We start from the raw sequence: 19340 nt of genomic DNA, 5'->3' as shown, positions 1-19340 counted from the left end.
GCCTGCCACCATGCCTGGCTAATTTTTTTTTGTATTTTTAGTAGAGACAGGGTTTCACTGTGTTGGCCAGGATGGTCTCGATCTCTTGACCTTGTGATCCGCCCGCATCGGCCTCCGAAAGACATATTTTTTAAATTTGAAAACTCATTCTAGAATGGGAACAAATGAGGACAGAGACGTGAAGAGTTAATTCTGTCAGAACTTAATTAAACTTTTCATTAAGGTTAACTTAAAATGAATTTTGCTCAGAGCCTAGTAGGTTTCATTAAACTTTTGAAATACCAGTACTTAGACTTCAAAAGAACGCCCTGGGGCCCTGGCCTCCTTCCTGTGCACTTAGCACATTGCAGGAGCATGCGCGCATGTGTGTGCACACCAGGAATGTGCATGCAAGCTCAGCTCACAGGTGGCAGTGGTACCAGCAGTCACCTTCATGATGAATGGGGCGAAACTGTGAGACGGAGTCAGAAAACCTAGGGTCTGTCTTGAGCTGTGTCATCTGCTGTGCAAGCTAAGGCACGCCTCTTCACTTCTCTGGGTCTCTGTCTCCCGCTGTGTAAAGTGAAAAGACAAGATTAGATCATGGCCTCCAAATTTAAGAATGAGAGTCCTCAGACCCACCAGTCTAGATCTGTGTTTATGTTGTGCTGTTCATCATTTGCTGTGGATTCGTAACTGACCATCACAAGTTTTATTCCCATGGTGAGAGCAAGGTCACGCGCTTATGGGGGTCTAGCTGGATCATGGCTGTGGTCTGACCCTGCAATGGAGAAAACCAGAGGCTACCAAGAGGAGGTGACCCTCAGCTGGGACCCAGCTCCTCCTCCACAGAGCTTAACCCTCAGGAGCAGAGCCACACACAAAGCAGCCTCCCTTTAGAAAGAAAGGACTCACATCTTTAGAACTCATCTTTGGCATTCATTGTTCTGTGGTCAGATCTTTGGATTTAGACAGCTTATTAGAAAATTCCTGAGACAAGGAGGACATCCAGATGGGTCGTGCTGCTTCAAGGAAGACTGAAAATGAGAAACCAGGATTAATCAAAATTAATCAAAATAGGATTAATCAAAATCCAGAGGAGCCATTTTCTTCTTTTTTTTTTTTTGAGACAGAGTCTTGCTCTGTCGCTGAGGCTGGAGTACAGTGGCACAATCTCCATGCACTGCAACCTCTGCCTTCTGGGTTCAAGTAATTCTCCTACCTCAGCCTCCCGAGTAGCTAGGATTGTGGGTGTGCACCACCACACCCAGATAATTTTTTCTATATTTAGTAGAGACAGGGTTTCACCATGTCGTCCAGTCTGGTCTTAAACTCCTGACCTCAAGCAATCCACCCACCTCGGCCTCCCAAAGTGCTGGGATTACAGGTGTGAGCTACCGCGCCCAGCCCCTGAGAGGAGCCATTTTCAAAGCAAACTGAGCGATTGGGCTGGAGGGTGCAGAGGCTCCCACTTTGGGGGTGCAGTCAGTGTCAGGATGCAGGGTGATGTGCTGATGAGGAAATCACGTGGGCCAGCTCCGCAGCATGGGAGCAGAATTGCAGTGAGATACGATAGACTGCCACATAAATGACAGAGGTCATGCAGGGAGACCCTGTGTGTGGCCAGAGCCAGGTCTCTGGATGGGGCACCGGCCTTGCCACTTAGCTCACTCACCTGCATGTCTGACCCTGGGCCCGCCACCTGCCTTCCGCTTCTCAGGGCCCTCCTGAGGCTTCCAGAGGGTCTTGTCCTGTGGACGGTGGCTGGCCCTGGCCTATACCTGGTAACCGTCATTTTCAGTGCCAGCCCTTCCTGCTGCACTTCTTCCCCTCCAAAGACCAAGGCTGACCAAGTGGCACCTGAGAGGAAAAACAACCCAGCCTTGACCTGCTTTCCCGCAAGCTCCTCTGAAACCTGGGCCAGGCCTTTATCTGGGAAACATCATTCTTGAGTGCCTTTACTCTTACAGATTTTTTTTTCTTTCTTTTCTTGAATGGTTACTTTTGAAGCTATTTTTAAAAAGGCTTTGTTTCAGAGAAAGCTGTCCAGAGGCCTCGTGTTAGGAAATGCCTGGTCTCTCTCTGTGCCCGCAGAAGTCATTCCCGGCCCAGGCCTGGCGCGCACTTGCCAAGAGTCCTCGAGGCATGTTTCCCCAAATTTGGGCCCAGTCAGAATTCCCACAGGAAGGCGCCCTCAGTGTGGTCTGGAAAGAGCCAGGCTGGCTGCAGCATCTGGAAATCACTTGTCACTTCCCAGCTGCCCAGCCTCACCCGTGCCACGCTGCGTCTGTTGCAAGTAGGAGTCTAGGAGTGGCTCTTTAGGTCTGGAGTCAAGGCCACGAGAAGCCTCCCTAAGGAACGTAATGGCCAGGCCCCACCACGAGAGGTGGAAGGGAGAAGAAGCTCTTGTGAAATAACATGGTAATGGTGGTGGTTTTTACTTTGCTTTGGCTTTATCCATTCAGCTGATGTGTATTTAGTGCCTAAATATGGGTTCTTTGCCAAATGTCAGGGATTCTGTGTTAAGTAAAGAGAGTCCTTATCCCCCAGGGATAACGTGTATTTTATCTACAGTAGTGGCTTCCAAAAAGGATTTGAAACACCTTACAACATTCAGAGAGAACAATAAAATTTAACATTAGCGAGAAAATTGGGACATGAAGAAAGCAGAAGAAAACAAGATGAAGTAAGGGGAAGGTTTGTTCATGGAATACATAGCATAACATTGGTATGGTTACTAGAATTTGGCCACAGATATGACTTTGAGCTTCCTAGTAGTCAAAGCAAAGAGAGAAGCAAGATCGGTCTGTTGATTCATGGTGTCCTGAAAATACCAGCACGTCAGTTCCTCTGAGGAACCCTTCCTGATAGATACCTGTGGGTGTTCACAAGGAAGCCCAGTGTAATGGATGGACAGTTTGTCTTAACAGGGAGAGCTGATGCTGCATGCCTATCCCACCAATTACCTTGGGTATTTGTGGTCTTAAGAGGTGAGGTCAGCAGTAGTGCTTGGTGCCAGAGCTGCTGGCCGCCCCAGCACTGAGACAGGATGCTGAGTCACATCCTGCAGGGCTGCGGTATCCTGGCTTCAAGTGCCCTTCACAATGGGAGGCCTGCACGGGCAGGTCAGCCCCTGCTGTTCCAAATGTGTGGTCTCCAAGCAGGAAAATGCTAAAATTAGGTCTTCCATGGTCCAGAGCTGTGTGTGTGAGAGGCCCTCAAAACTGGGACACACACAGACCAGAAGGACCTGGGAGGGCAGAGCCCTTCATCCTTCTCTTCTGCTCTGGGAATGAAGCAGGGCTGCTTCTGTTCTGGAAAACACGAAGAGGGAAAACAGTGCTGAGGCAGGGAAGGTCTTGCTTGGTGAGGGTAAAAGTATCCAAGAGATACAAGGGGAGAGTCAGGAAATTTGCCCGTGGCAGTGATCAGTAGAATCATCTGAAGCTTTTACCACCTACTAATAAAGAGAAATTACAGGTAGTATTTTACCAAAATCTAATTAAGTGGAATTCTAAAAAATAACTTAAAAAAATTTGGCTGGGTGTGGTGGCTCATGCCTGTAATCCCAGCACTTTGGGAGGCCGAGGTGGGAGGATCTCTTGAGCCCAGGAGTTCAGTACCAGCCCTGGCAACATAGTGAGACCCTGTCTATACAGAAAATTAAAAAATTAGCCAGGGGTGGCGGTACATACCTATAGTCTCAGCTACTCGGGTGGTTGAGGTGGAAGGATCGCTTGAGCTTGGGAGGTGGAGGCTGTCCTGAGTGAGCCATAATCGTACCTCTGCACTCCAGCCTGGGTGACACAGTCAGACTCTGTCTCAAAAAAAACAAAACAAAAAAAATTGTAGCTAGAAAACTTGAAATGCTCCCCACACATAGAAATGATAAATACTCAAGGTCATGGATACCTCAGATCCTCTGACTTGGTCATTGCACATTCTATGCATGTAACAAATACTAATATGTCTTCCATAGATATGTAAAATATTACATGGATAAAAAATTCTCTTTAATTTTGAAGTCATTTCCAGCTTACCTAAGAATCGCAAATACAGTGCAAATAACTTTTTGTTTTAATCATTTGAAAGTAGATTTTCAACCTGCTACTCCATTACCCTTGGAATATAGGACAGGGCGTTCTCCCACAGAACCACAACCCAACCATCCACGCAGGACACTGACTGTAATGCGTCCCCACTGTCTGGTCCTCTGACCCCATTCAAGAGTCACCATATGTCCCAGCGTTGTCCTTTGTAACAAAAGGATCCAGTTCCGGACTGCCCGTTGCATCTAGTTGTCCTGTCTCTTGGCTCTCCTTCAGTCTAGAACATTTGTCAACCTTTCTTTGAGTCTTGTGGCGTGGACTGTGTGTGTGTTTGTGTGTGTGTGTGTGTGTGTGTGTGTATTGCAAAATCTCTGTTGCTCAGGCTAGAGTGCAGCAGTGATATATCTCAGCTTACTGCAACCTCCGCCTCCTGGGTTCAAGTGATTCTTGTGCCGCACCCTTCTGAGTATCTGGGATTACAGATGTGCTCCACTACGGCTAATTTTTGTATTTTTGGTAGAGACGGTTTTGTCGTGTTAGCTAGGCTGGTCTTGAACTCCTGACCTCAAGTGATCCTCCCACCTTAGCCTCTCAAAATGCTGGGATTACAGGCCTGAGCCACCACACTCGACCATGACCTGGACATGTTTGTGCTCAGGACTGTCAGTTTGCAGTGTCCCTCAGTGTGGGTGTGTCTGATGTGCCTGCATCATTCCACCCAGGCCGTGAATATTTGGCCAGAACAGCACTCAGGTTATGCTGCGTCCTTGAATCCCATAAGGTGGCACGTGATTTCCTTTTGTCCCACTATGGCGACATTCACTTTGGTCACTAAGGTGGGTTTTAGCAGGCTTTTCTACTATACAGTTACTCTTTTCCCCTTTATCATTAAGAAGAATTTCTTGGAGAGATACTTTAAAATTATGTTAACATCCTGTGTGCCACCCATGTCCGTTTCAATTATTTGTATTTTTCTATTTTATTCAGTGGTTTATAATCTGTTACTTATATTGTTAACATCAGTGCTCAAATTGTCCTCGCCCTGGGCAGTGGGATGTCATCCAGGCTGGCCTCTGTGTCCCTTTGGCATGTCTACATCATTCTTTAAGTGCTTCCTTGCTTTCTGGCAACAGATGCTCCAGGCTTCATTTTATACTTTCCCTGCCCGCCTCTGGAATTAGTCCTTTATCCCAGGAGCCCTGGTTCCTTAATAGTAGAAAATAAAATTTAGGAGCCAAGCTAGGTCTGCATATTGCTGTTGGGGTGTTGCTAACCACAGGCCTCTCAATGGGCAGAACTAGGGAACGTTTGTGTGTATGCGCATATACACACACACACATGCATCTACATTTATTTCAATATATTGAAACTGAGTTCAAACTGACACCTTCAATTCCAATATAGCACCTCAGGGTTCATTCTAGTTTTGTCTCACCCATTTGGTGACTCCTGTCATCCCTAGGATGTCAATAAATATTAACATTACTTCGTTAATTATATTATATATAAGATATAATATGTATAATCAATAATATAAAAATATTATAAATATTAATATTACCATTAATGTTTAATATTTCAGTCCTTGCCTGTGAGCAGCCTGTCTCCCTTGCAACCCTTCCCTGCACGGATGCCCTTTGCACCCTGCTTGCCAACAGACACCCCAGTTTGGGATCCCACACCCCCTTCCTAACTCAGATGCCTGCCCTGCCCTTCCCAGCTAAATGGTTTTAGGTCTGAAATGTTGGGAAGCGAAGTGGACTTTTTTGACACTGTTTTCTGGAGGTGTCGGTTCAGCTGAAAGCCAGTGCCTGAGAGCAGAGGTTTCAGAGTTATACTCCTGCTTTCCTCTTCCTGCTTCCCCGCTTCTCCGTCTCATGAACTTGGGCAAGTGACTTAACCTCTCTGAGCCTCAGTTGTTTTTTCCTAAGACGGAATTTTACTCTGTTGCAGTGCTGTGGCGCAATCTTGGCTCACTGCAACCTCCGCCTCCCAGGTGCAAGTGATTCTCGTGCCTCAGCCTCCCAAGTAGCTGGGATTAGAGGCACGTGCTACCCCACTCAGCTAATTGAGCCTCAGCTTCTGTATGTATAAAACACTGAGAGATGGACACTGAGGAGTAAAGGAGTTAACATGCCTGATGTGCTTAGCATGGCACTCAATGAAGATGTTATTGGCGTTACAGGTATTGATGCCCACTGTTTTCTGGGCACTGAAAGGGATCCTGGGACAGAGAAACCATAGCCCTAGCTCTCCAGATACTCAAGGTGATGTGGGGAACTTAGCTGCTGTTGTGTTGTTTGAAGCATTCAGTTGCCAGGAAGACATGACCTGACTTCCACGTGGCTTTAACTCATGTGCAGCACTGATGCCGTGAGTCTTTGTCAGTCTTACTCTGTGTGTGGGGAGTGCTCAGTGTGCCCAGGGTACAGAGATTACCAGGGTGAGTTACTCTTGGAATACTGGCTTCAGAGAGGGGCACAGCTTGGCCAGTGTATCCACCAGCACTTAAACTGAATCTACTGTATGTCAAGCACAGAGGAAGATTTTAAAAGTATGTGTATTCTGGCCCTCACATCCCATTGGAAGTTAAAATATACTGGCAGGAAGATGGCTTCACCACTAGTTAGTAAATAAATGGATCAGGGAACACGATTTGGAAATCGGGGGACTTGGGTTCCTATCACTAAGGACGGTCTTTTCTCAGTATCTGAGGGAGTTGGTTCCAGGACCCCCCATTACCGAGGATAACAAAATCCGTGGATGCTCAAGCACCCGCAGAACCCTCTAATTCCAAGAGTTCAGCATCCCTCAAATACTGTATTTGCTATCTACAGTTGATTGAATGCACTGATGAGGAACCCGTGGATACAGAGGACCAACTGTATGTGACCTTGAACAAGTGACTTAACCCCTAAGCCTAAGTGTCTTCACCTGCACAGTGAGAGGAGGTGCTAGAAAATGTTGAAAGGGAGGAGCTATAGCTGGCAGTGGGGGCCACAAGAGAAGGCTTCCTGGAGAATACTGGAAGACAGGCATGATGTGAGGAGGCAGATGGGAGGAAGGAGGCCATGAGCTGAGAACCCAGTAGGCTTTAATGGGACAGTGTTACAGCTGGGGATAGAGCAGAGGATGTGTCAAGTGGAGAACAGGAGAAATAGTGCAAGAGGTAATACAAGGAGGGTTTTTATTTTAAAGTATGTTTTCTAACTACATTCTAAGCCCCTGAGGTCAGGGAATAGCACATGAGTGAAATTTAGGTTAACAACATATAATGGCTAATCGTGGCAACCATAGAGAGCTAGCATAAGAAATTTGGACTGTGATCTATAGATGATGTCACATGGCTGAAGTTCTGGGGCCGCGAAAGAATGTCATGAGAGCAGTGGTTAGGGGCTGTGTGGAGTGGGTGAGAGGCAGTGGCGGGGGGTGGAGGGGGCGTCCTCGTCCTGATTCTTCTCACCAGGCCAAAAGCTTCCAGAGCTCTGTTGTCCTAATCATAGCTGACAGCCTCGTGTGGCTAATTTAACTTACATTTAAGTTAATTAAAATGAAATAAAATGACAAACCCAGTTTCTTCGTCACACTTACTGCATCTTAAATGTTTAGTTGACACATCTGGCCAGTGGCTCCATACTAGACAGCATGGGTAGAGAACAACATGTGAATGTTCTCAATAGCCCTGGCCTGCCAGGACGTTTGGAGTATGCGGCGCAGAGCTGGGCACACAGTGGGGCTGGGGGGACGTCGCCTGGCTCATGGGGGTGAGAAGGGCCAGAACTAGGGTGGTGCCTGAGAGACCTGGAAGGAGGGGCCCCTGACAAAGTTAGGACTCGGTGACTAACGACTGTGGGATGGAGCTGCATACCAAAGACAGGGCTGAGAACCTGGGATCGTTGGGATAATCTCTTCTCGGAATTTTTGAGCTGTCTCAAACATTTCCTTCGGGTGCCTGTTATTTCTGGCGCGCTCGGGTGTCTTTGCTGCCATAGCATTTCCCTTCACAGTGCAGCCTTTATACCTTCTGCCCTCTTGAAGGGGGCTTAGATCCTGGTGGAACAGATGCTTGGAGGAAGATGCATTAGCTCTAGCGTCCGTGGGGCCTGAGGGCTCTTGGGGTCATCAGGAAACCATCTTAAGATTTGTTCGGCCAAGCCAAGACACATCACTTGCTGTCTTTATTTAGGGAGAAAAAAAAAATCTTGCTTTTGCGAGCACACTGTTGGGTTCAGCTGCTTGCCGCTACCCGTTGGTTTGAAGGAGAGCCGTGTAACTGGCTCAGAGAACGTGGCTTACTGTCTGAAATACTTTTGGACATTCCTTCTCTCTGAGAGAAGCCTACGCCTTCTAGCCAAACAATACATGTCCCAGCAGCAAAGATATTTGTAATGAGCCCTGCCAACATTTCTTGTCTGTGACCCTTTTCCCTAAGTATAATGCTCTGCAGAGCTGGAATTTTTCTGTGCTCAGCAATATGTGTTTAGGGGGGTACAGTTTGGGAGCTCCGGTTGACAGGTGTGTTCCTAGAGTTATTTGTTTTCTTAGGCTCTGAAGAATGATGTTTGAAATGAGGCCCTGCCATGTTGCACTGCAAGGCACACAGTGAGGAAGAACCAGACCTTGGCCCAGCTCAGGGTCTTTGTGGCCTTTAAACACAAGTTCCAAATGAGGGAAGAACCTGTGGGAAAACCATGGAAAGAATTTCCCATCCCACCTGCCGTCTTCAGCTAATCTCTCTTCAAATAGTGAATCTTCCATCTCCTTTACACCTTTATCAACTTCACTTTGCTAGGCCTGGGTTCTGAATCCGTCCAGTGCCTCACTGAGAGTGGCCGTGAGGTCAGTCTCGATCAGCTTTCCATGCTGCTGCTATTGCTGCTGGTCTGATGTTCCTGCTCTCTGACTTATGGATTCTTCAGGAAGAGTGCCGAACTTTCTCAGCCCCATTCTGCCTCTTATTAGCCAAATGACCACAGACGAGTCATTTATCTTCTCCCAGTCTTGGCTGTTTCTTTTCCTTTCTTCCTTTTTTCGTTTTTTGAGACATCTTCCTCTGTCGCCAAGGCTGGAGTGCAGTAGTGCCATCTCAACTCACTGCAACCTCTGTCTCCTGGGCTCAAGTGGTCATCCCACCTCAGCCTCCCAAATAGCTGGGACTGCTTGTGCACACCACCACACCCAGTTCATTTTTGTATTTTTTGTAGAGACAGGGTTTTGCCATGTTGCCCAGGGTGGGGTTGTTTCATCAGAGGAATGGGATTGTAAAAATTAAGTTGAAAAATGTAGGGACAAACTCTCTGTAAACTAGAAAATATCATTTAGATTGAAGCTATTATTTACTTACTTAAAACAATATACACTGATTGTATTAGTATACCAGACATTGAGGTGCTGAGAATTGGTAATGTTGACAGTGCGATGGCTCAACTGTAAGGACGAGGTTTGTTTCTTAGCTTTGGACATTCTGAAACTTGAATTTATAAGTTCACTCAGGGATGACCAAGTTCTGAGGAACCAGTTACGCTAACCAAACTTAAAAGGAACTGACATATAAAGCAGGCATCTCATGCCTGCCATCTCCGCACTTTGGGAGGCCAAGGCGGGACAATCGCTTGAGCCCAGGAGTTGGAGACCAGCCTGGGCAACATAGCGAGACCCCATGTCTGTTCTAGACAACAAAGGTCGATCTGTTTTTGCTATCGCTGTCATCATTTCACATTGTCATGATGCAGTGTCTCCTTTAGAGGACAAGAAGAACATTTGAGTCTCTTAAAGTGTGTAGTAGAAGACTAGTGTCTGTTTTACTGCTTCCAAAGAGAGTATTCTTTTGTTTTTGACTCTAGCATGACCTCCCTTCATTGCACCTAAATCACGTCACCCACCTTCTGAGAGCACCATGCCTTTTTATTGGTGTTATCTATTACCAGCAGAAAACATTGATGTGTACCTATGTGAGAGGTATCTTTATGAAGCCCATGGAGAAACCTGTTTTCTCTGTGTCTTCTGATGTTATTTATTGGTTTGTTTATTTTTGAGACAGATTCTCACTCTGTCACCCAGGCTGGAATGCAGTGAGGACTCCAGGATCACAATCTCTGTTCACTGCAGCCTCGACTTCCGGGGTTCAAGTGATTCTCATGCCTCAGCCTCCGGAGTGGCTCAGATTACAGGCGTGCACCACCATGCCCGGCTGGTTTTTGTATTTTTAGTAAAGACTAGTTTTCATCATGTTGCCCAGGCTGGTCTTCATCCACCCACCTCAGCCTCCCAAAGTGCCGAGATTACAGATGTGAGCCACCATGCCTGGCCATGATGTTATTTGATTCTGAGGTTTTAAAAACTTGCTGTGCATCAGAAGCACCCCCTGGAACTTTTTGGAGACAAGGTCTGTCTCACAGACTAGAGTGCAGTGGTGTGGTCGCAGTTCACCATAGCCTTGACCTCTCCGGGCTCCGGTGATTCTCCGATCTCAGCCTCCTGAGCAGCTGGGACTACAGGCATACATCACCATGCCTGGCTAATTTTATTTTTATTTTTTCTAGAGATGAGATCTTGTTATGTTGCCCAGGTTAATTGAACTCCATGGCTCAAGTGATCTTCCCACTTCGACCTCCTAAAGTGCTGTGATTACAGACCATACTCAGCTCCCTGGAACTTTTAAAAAGTGGAGGTCCAGGGCTCATCATAGACCTTCCAAATTAGACTCTGCTGAGGCTGGTCCTGGGCATTGAATGTGCTTTAGAAGTCTGATAGGTTGTTTCAATGTATGACCAGAGTTGGAATTCAGGGGCATTTGGATGATACTGTATACTGTGATGTTTCTATACCTACTATTTTTGTTCTTCAAGAATTGTTGTTTCTGTGTAGCAGAGCAGACACCCAGATCACCAGCGCATATACCCATTCCTTAAAGAGAGTGGCTATCTTTGCCCTTATCAGTGCTTGCGCTGGCTTGGCTTAGCCTGGTGCTCCACACCCTGCAAATGTTTGGCTGTTTGGATGAATGAACAGAACCCTGTAAGAGAATGTCAGAACATATATGGTAGAATGTAAATTGGAACCCAGAAATATTAATTCCCAGACCATTATTTTTACTTTCTTTTCTCCCAAGGCAGTGTCTCGCCCTCTTGCCCAGGCTAGAGTGCAGTGGCACGACCTTGGCTCACTGCAGCCTCTGCCTCCTGGGTTCAAGCTATTCTGTGGCTCAGCCTCCTGAGTAGCAGGGATTACAGGCATGCACCACCATACCTGGCTAATTTTTATATTTTTAGTAGAGACAGGGTTTTGCCATGTTCACCATGCTGGTCTTGAACTCCTGACCTCAAGTGATCCGCCCACCTCAGCCTCCCAGAGTGCTGGGATTACAGGAATGAGCCACCATGCCCAGCCAGTTTTTACTTTTCTTAAACCTTGAAGTGCACCAGTCACCATGGGAGTTGTCCATGCTATCACTGGAGACTCTGTTTTAGAATCATTGACGGGCTTCCTTCATTTGTCATGGAGAAAATACCTCACCCTGCAGAACTGCCAGAATTTGATGACATGGCACAAGTAAGTACCTTGTACAGCCTTGCCACTTGGGCGATGCTCGGTAAATAATATTCCTGTTGATGAGAAACCTGCCTTGAAAGCAACTTCTTGGTCAGCGTGGCTGTGCTGCTTACAGAACTCCTGAGCCTCTCCATGTGGTGCAGAAGGACCAAAGGTTATGTCCTGTCCCTCCAACTGTGACAGCAGTGGGTAGGGTAAGGCCGTGGGTCCCCCGCCCTCCTGATTTCTGCTTGGGCAGGCAGAAGAACCCTGGCACATCTTCCTGGAGTTTTGTTTCCTTGAATGGTTCCTTCCCTCTTTCCCACGCACGACGCACTCACACGTTGGGAAGAAAGTATGAAGATGCGATCCACGTTCTGACTCCTCAGCGCTTTAGTGACTTTGCCATTAGGCCCCGGGGCAGGTATGAGCGGAGGTGACAGTGGCATAATGGCTCTGATGTTCACCCTGGATGAGTAGAACGGCATTCCAGGGGTGAAGCTGGTGGGCGTGGGGCAGATAGATGTGAGTCCAGCCCCCTTTTGTAGAGATACGTGCTCCTGGGCAAGCTGTAAAATCAGAATCACTGTAATGTGTGTTTCACTTAATCCTTAAGGAGGATCACTTGGTCATTTGCGAGCTGAGGGAAGAGAAGCCCCTACTCAATGCTGCTTCCTTCAGGAACTGTTTCAGAAGTCACCAGTTCAATGCTGCCTCCCCTCTCCTGTAAACCCTAGCTGAGCCCCTTTTTTTACGGTACATACTCCATTCTCTCCTGCATCGTGGTTACTCACATCCTGAATTTATTTCTCTTGCTGAAAGAAGCACTAAAAACCCAGCTTTTGGCTGGCTTGTGCCCGGAGGGTTTGGGATCACGCCTCCACCCTTTAGGACCTTTGCAGCCTGACTTGCCCTAGGCACCGTGTGCATCCCAGAGCTCCTCATCAATGTGCATGTGTTCCCCTCTACCTGGCATGTCCCCTCAGGTAGCTGTTAGTGCCACTGAGAATTTTTAGAATATAACAGTGTTTTTAGCACGCAGAATAACTGTGGCAGCTGCCCACGTCACCATCACTGTTGGGTGAATGGATGCTGATTTGAAAGAAAGAGTCATCCTTCAGAACGTTGATTTGAATCGGAAGGAGATCTTGTTGCTTGGGGTTGGTTCCTTGGGGGCAGCTGTTTGCCCTCACAATGCCGAATGCACACCCTGGCGCTTGTTTCTCGAGCCTACAGAAAAGCCCGTAGGAGTGCAGTGATTAGAGGAACCTCAGTTGTTTTGCTGAATGGCCCTCTTTCATCAGGATGTGCTGGGACAAGGGCCTTTTTCAGCCAAAATATCAGAGGAAGACAAGAGTTCCACAAGAGCCATTTGCTCTTCGGGTGGGACTCCGAGGAAGAGTCGGCTCCCCAGCACTCGTGGAAGCACTCGGCAGCCTCCCAGCCTTTCCTGATCTCCGTAGGGAGCAGATGGCCAGAGCTCCAAGGGCAGTTGTAGGGGGCGTTAGAGATATGAGCACTGCAGCCACGAACCTCTTTTATTTTACCGACTTCTGCATTTTCCTTCGGCCAACCCACTACTACTGCTGTCCAGAGGTTTCCAGATCAAATTAGTACGTATGACCACCTTGATTTCTGTTCTCCTGCCATGGCTCGGTTTCTGGATGACACTGGCTGTTTATATTCTGGGGCTTGGGGTTTTTTGAGGAGCATTGATAGAGGTTTTTGTCTGTCTTCAGTGCTTTGGAGAAACTTTAATCTTAGAAAGCTTTCCGAATGGCAGTAGTCAGTATCCGAGAACAGATCTGTGTGGTAGAGATAAAAGCATTGCGGGTGGCGGGTAGAGAGGGCAGGGACTGTTTTTATTCCTTATGAAGAATTTTCTTACAGCAGTGGAGGAAGACATTTCCGTTGTGTCTGCCTGTGTCTGACCTTCTGTAACTTCAGTCACTCCTTTTAGGACACACAGATCTTTTCTGAGAAGGCTGATGTCTGCATGGCTGGGATGGATGGCTTGTGGGTTTGGGCTTCCTGGTCCCGGGCACCGAGTAAAGTGAGTGTGCCATCACCATTGTGGATTTCTTCACGGACTTCCCCAGTGGGGCACTTTGAGGGTCTGATGAATCGGGAGCCTGTGTCTCTCGGTGTCAGAAGCCGTGGCCGTCAGAAATAGCATGCAGATCAGCCACGCAGAGGGCACGTGAGGCTCTGGGCCTGGAGTGAGCTCAGAAGAGAAGCCGGGAAGCCAGGTCACAGAGACTTGAATCTTGTTTTCATAAATCCTGTGACTGACCATGCTCTGCGGCCTCCCACCCCACCCCCTGAGAGTCGTGTTGTGCAGTTTCCTCTGGCTGTGTCCCTTACTGTATTTGCAGGACACAGGGTGATCTCAACAACCTCAGGATAATGCGCTGCTTCTCGGGCTTCCCTGCAGTTTCCAGTCTTGCTTTTTACAGTAAACGCCTGTTACTGATTGTTGTGGGGGAACAGAGGCAGAGTGTTCCAGGGCCCCGATCAATCCTGACCCCCGACTTCATGCGTAGAGCAGGAGGCCCTGATTCTTATCAGTGTAGGAACACGGAGGAGGAACAGCCAGCCTTGTCAGTGGTCACAGGGTGAAACCAGCCTAGTCTTTTGCATTGTTCCTTTTTTTTTTTTTCCAAAGGAAATGTAAGGGAAACCAAGGGGAATTTTTGCCCATGGTTTTCAAGGCAAAGGTCATCGTTAATGGTTGGCTCTTTCCAGAGTGCTTGGATTTCTGGTCAGTATGAATTTTTTTTTTTTTAATGTCATGAACAAAAGCAGTTGATGTCTCAAAAAGATCTCCCCATCTGCTTTGATGAACTAATGGCTGTTTTAGGTTTCATGAGTTTGGAGCCTCTTACGTAGCTCTTTCACATTATGATGAGAATAAATAGTAAGTGATCTGTGTCTTAAGAACAGTTCTGAAAACATAACTTGGCTGCAAAATTCTGAGGAAGGAGAAAGGGACAAGCTTTATGGGTGGAAAGGGTTAGGTGATTCTGCAGCCTGTGAAATGAGACCACCTGGGTCTTACATCGGCCAGATGGATGCTAAAGAGCTTTTGCTTCCTGTGAGTGAGGATGAGACAGCAAAGAAAGGCGCTTCTCATTTCTTTCATTATTTATAATCCTGGGCTCCTCAACACTTGAACCTTGCAGTAGAAATATGCGACTGTGAAAGGGAGGAAAAGATGACTCGGCCGTGCGTCTGCAATAGCAGGTGAAATGCTGTCACGTGTCAAGTGTTGGTATTACAAGGCATAGAAAACCGATTGTCTGGAATTCAAAGGACTGAACAAGAGAAGCAGAACGAAGTCTTCTTATTTAATATTTGAGCAGTCACTATTTTTAGCATGAGCGTTTAACCAGAAAAACTAACAGATTTTATTGTGGACTTAATATCGTAGAACATAACAGTTTTCCTGATTTCAGGAGCTGTTGATTGGAAATGCTAGTTTACGTGGCGTTTTCTTGGCACCTGGTGTCATACTTTAGGTTTTGCTGAGTTTGTTATTCCAGAATACAAATATTTAACTATGAATATCTGATGTCTGGGGCAAAGGTGATTGCAGAAAACATCCTTTCTTTCTGTCAGGAATTGATTTGCTTAATTTCAAGGTTCTCTTTAATTAGAAGACTGCTTTTTCATAGGGATTTTTCCCATCACATCATGTATATATTAATTGGTTGTTCAAGAGAGATATTTTTATAGTTGCCTACAGTTTGAACTGTGACCTTGTTTCACAAAATCATTGAGAGTAGTATGTTCCTTTCTAAATTATAAAGTGTAGTATGTGTTCTATATTATTGTTTTTATATTATTTTGAGAATCAAACAAAAATAGATGTTTTAAAAAGTTAATATATGCTTAATATAGAACATTTGGAAAATACTAAATAGAAGATAATCTATTCCCTCTCCTCTCCAGCTCCCTGCAAAGCTGTTGTTAATTTTGGTGTATTTTGCCTGGGTGTGGTGGCTCATGCCTGTAATCCCAGCACTTTAGGAGGTCTAGGCAGGCGGATCACTTGAGGGCAGGAGTTTGAGACCAGCCTGGCCAACATGGTGAAACCCCATATTTCCAAAAAATAAAAAATTAGCCAGGTATGGTGTTACGTGCCTGTAGTCCCAGCTACTCGGGAGGCTGAGGCAGGAGAATTGCTTGAACCTGGGAGGCAGAGGTTGCAGTGAGCTGAGATTGCAACACTGCACCAACCTGGGTGACAGAGTGAGACTTGGTCCCCACCCCCCAAAAAATTGGTGTATTTTAGGCATAATTTTGAGAGTTGATGGTATTTTTGAACAATTGATAGTAATTCATAGCTGAGGCATTCTTTTTTTAATGTCTTAATTTCTGCAAAAACTAAACTTGATAGCCAAGTCATGATGTACAACGGGTTCTTACAGTGTTGCCCAGGCTGATCTCGGACTCCTCGACTTAAATGATCTTCCCACCTCAGCCTCCCAAATACAAATTTTTTAATTGTAATTTTTAAATTTGTAGGTTATAGATATAAATGTTATTGTTAGCTAAAATAACAAAGGCCAAAAAGATCCATTCTGCTGAGAAATTCGTTGGGTCAACTTGAGGTTTTCTGCAAGAATAGTGGGAAGGGCAACCTTGACTAAGTTAAATCACAGGTCAGTAGCCACCTACTTCTTTTCTTTTCTTTTTTTTTTTTGAGACAGGGTCTTGCTCTGTCACCCAGGCTGGAGTGCAGTGGCGTGATCTTGGCTCATTGCAACCTCCGCCTCTCAGGTTCAAGCGATTCTTGTGCCTCAGCTTTCCAAGTAGCTGGAGCTACAGGCGCCACTACACCTGGCTAATTTTTGTGTTTTTAGTAGAGATGGGGTTTTATCATGTTGGCCAGACTGGTCTCCCGACCTGAAGTGATTCGCCTACCTCAGCATCCCAAAGTGTTGCGATTACAGGCTTGAGCCACCCCGCTGTCTTTACTTTTCTTAAAATGCAAACATCTAATGAAAGTATAATTTCATCTTGCAGTCCATCAAGGGAAGTCACCAAGAAACAATGGAGTTGTTAAAAGCCAGGGAGTTAGAAGTAGAGATCAACAGCAAGAGCATGAGAATTCATAAAGTAGCCCACCCTCTCCTAATCAGGGAGTTGTTCTCTAAAAAAATGCCGTGGCCGGGCGTGGTAGCTCGAGCCTGTAATCCTGGCACTCAGGGAGGCTGAAGCAGGCGGATCACATGAAGTCAGGAGTTTGAGACCAGCCTGGCCAACATGGTGAAACCACATCTCTACTAATAATACAAGAATTAGCTAGGCATGGTGGCACATACCTGTAATCCCAGCTGCTGGGGAGGCTGAGACATGAGAATCGCTTGAACCCAGGAGGCAGAGGTTGCAGTGAGTCGAGATCACACCACTGCCCTCCATCCTAGATGACAGAGTGAAACTGTATCTTAAAAAAAAAGAAGAAGAAGAAGAAGAAAATGTTATATTACAGTGAGATCCCTGTCCAGTATTCTGCAGAAAGGGGCCCTTGCCCCTGGGAGAGCCTACATAGAACTTTGGGTGTTGTCACAGAAGCATTACTTTGTCACAAAAATTCTCCAGTAGCAAGCTTTTAGCAAAGGCAAGGTTTGGGAAGAGAACTATATGGAATTATTATAAAAGCAGTTTCATCCTATTTGCATTTTACATGCCATTTGTCCATGCAAAAGCTTTTTCTCCTGCAGTAAGTCTTTGCTCGTTTTCCTCTCTGAATTCCAGTCTAACTGTGCTCTGGTCTTATCCTTCCCAGCTTAAGCGAGAGCTTTTTCATGGTGAAAGGCGCAGCCCTCTTCTTACAACAGGGAAGCAGCCCTCAAGGCCAGCGGAGTCTTCAACACCCCCACAAGCATGCAGGTGAGGGCTCTCAGTTGATACTCTTAAATTGGAGCTTCTTTTCTGGACAGCAGAGGAAACTTCCATTGTTGATGATATTGCCGAGTTTGAAGGCCTTAGAAATGGTGGAGAACACAGGTTTCCATTGACCAGTGCAGGCAGAGGCTCAGATGCTCTTTCTTGAGCAGGCCATCCCTGTTTTCCAACCTTTTAAGTCATGTCTGTTTGTGTCAGGAGTAAGGCAGTCAGCAGCAACCAGCTGGGATGCAAAGATTTCCTCTCTGTAGTTTATCAGTTAACTGCAAGCTGTAAGTTACAGTCTGACTTTTTAACAAATGCACCAAAATGAATATAGCCAGATGTTGTCCACTTGAAAATAACCATCTGGAGTACTGTATACCTAGTCTTGGGATGGATTTCTCCAAGCATTTGGAAAACACTCATTTGGAGAATTTCTTGAAGGGCCTTTGGCTCCAACTCTGAGATAGATGCTATTGGGGGAAGTCTTAATTCTATCATAGTTTTTTAGGAAGTGGATAGAAGTAATAGAGTGAGGATCAAACTGAGTCTAAATAAGAAATGCCTACTACGTAATAAGACTGGTTTTAGGAGACTTGACTCAAAACTGAAGGCAATTTGAAAAGAATTCAAAAAATGCTTATATGGCCCTGCATGGTGGCTCACATTTGTAATCCCAGTGCTTTGGGAGGTTTCCTTGAGCTCAGGAGTTTGAGGCTGCAGTGAGCTAGTATCATGCCACTACACTCCAATCTGAGTGACAGAGAGACTCTGTTTCTTTTTCTTTTTTTTCTTTTTTCTTTTTTGAGACAGAGTCTTGCTCTGTCGCCAGGCTAGAGTGCAGTGGCACAATCTTGGCTCACCACAGCCTCCACCCGCCCCCCAGGTTTAAGCGATTCTCCTGCCTCAGCCTCCTGAGTAGCTGGGACTACAGGCACTCGCCACCTCACCCGGCTAATTTTTGTATTTTAGAGGAGATGGGATTTCACCATGTTGGTCAGGATGGTGTCAATCTCTTGACCTCGTGATCCACCTGCCTTGGCCTCCCAAAGTGTTGGGATTACAGGCGTATGCCACCGTGCCCGACCAGAGACTCTGTTTCTTAAAAACAGTAACAACAAAAAACACTTGTGGCCAGGCACAGTGGCTCTTGCCTGTAATTCTTTGGGAGGCCAAGGTGGGCAGATTGCTTGAGCCCGGGAGTTCCAGACCAGCCTGAACAATACAGTGAAACTCTATCTCTGCAAAAAAATACAAAAATTAGCTGGGCATGCTGGCACATGCCTGTAATCCCAAAAAGATGGGGGCGCTGAGGTGGGAAAATTGCTTGAGCCCAGGAGGTGAAGGCTGCAGTGAGCCATGATTGTGCCTGGATGACAAAGCAAGACCCTATCTCAAAAAAAACAGAAAGAAAAAAAAATGTACACAAGTGAATCTTTGTCGTAGGTGGACAGCATCTCAGGGCATTTCTTGGAGAGGCAGAGCATAATTGAATGTCTGTGAGCTGGGAAGGCCTCTACCTTTCAGAACAGCAGCAGGTAAAACCAACCAGCCACTGTGGCCAGTTTTCTTGTTATCTATGATCATTTTGTTTGTTTAACCTCAAGTCATTCAGCTTCGTTTTAGATCTGAGCGCTCAGGTTAGAAGTCCACGCCATATAACGTGTAGCAAACACCAAGGCTCAGTCGGTATTTTCACATACTGATATATGATAATCAATATTTAGGTCCGTTTCAAGCGAAGAAAATAACTGTCCTGTACAAGGAGACAGTGTGGTTTGTGGAAATAGTATTTGTTTTGAAGCCAGGCAGGCCTGTCCTCTGATCCTAGTTCAACTTACTGAGCCATCAAAAGTCAACTTTTAAGCCTCAGTTTCCTAGTCTTTACAA

General features: G+C 46.2%; 1 protein-coding gene across 4 annotated transcripts in view; it reads left to right on the top strand.

Annotated features, from left to right (window-relative positions):
• SSH1 (slingshot protein phosphatase 1) overlaps positions 1 to 19340 on the top strand; it is a 76530-nt gene that overhangs the window by 16708 nt on the left and 40482 nt on the right. For 2 of the 4 annotated variants that reach the window (XM_032300632.1, XM_032300657.1), the window contains exons 1-2: positions 11367 to 13171; positions 17350 to 17453. The exons of 1 other annotated variant lie outside the window; for it this stretch is intronic. In XM_032300632.1, the coding sequence (XP_032156523.1) occupies positions 12864 to 13171; positions 17350 to 17453 (412 nt within the window). In that variant the 5' untranslated portion in view covers positions 11367 to 12863. Of the gene's footprint in view, positions 1 to 11366; positions 13172 to 17349; positions 17454 to 19340 lie in introns of those variants that run through there. One more of the 4 variants, XM_032300638.1, reaches the window with a different exon arrangement.

The sequence above is a fragment of the Sapajus apella genome, unplaced genomic scaffold (genome assembly GCF_009761245.1).
Source record: "Sapajus apella isolate SASKATOON/1434 unplaced genomic scaffold, GSC_monkey_1.0 scaffold2, whole genome shotgun sequence".
Taxonomy (NCBI): Eukaryota; Metazoa; Chordata; class Mammalia; order Primates; family Cebidae; genus Sapajus; species Sapajus apella.
This window is presented reverse-complemented; position numbering and strand designations above follow the sequence as displayed.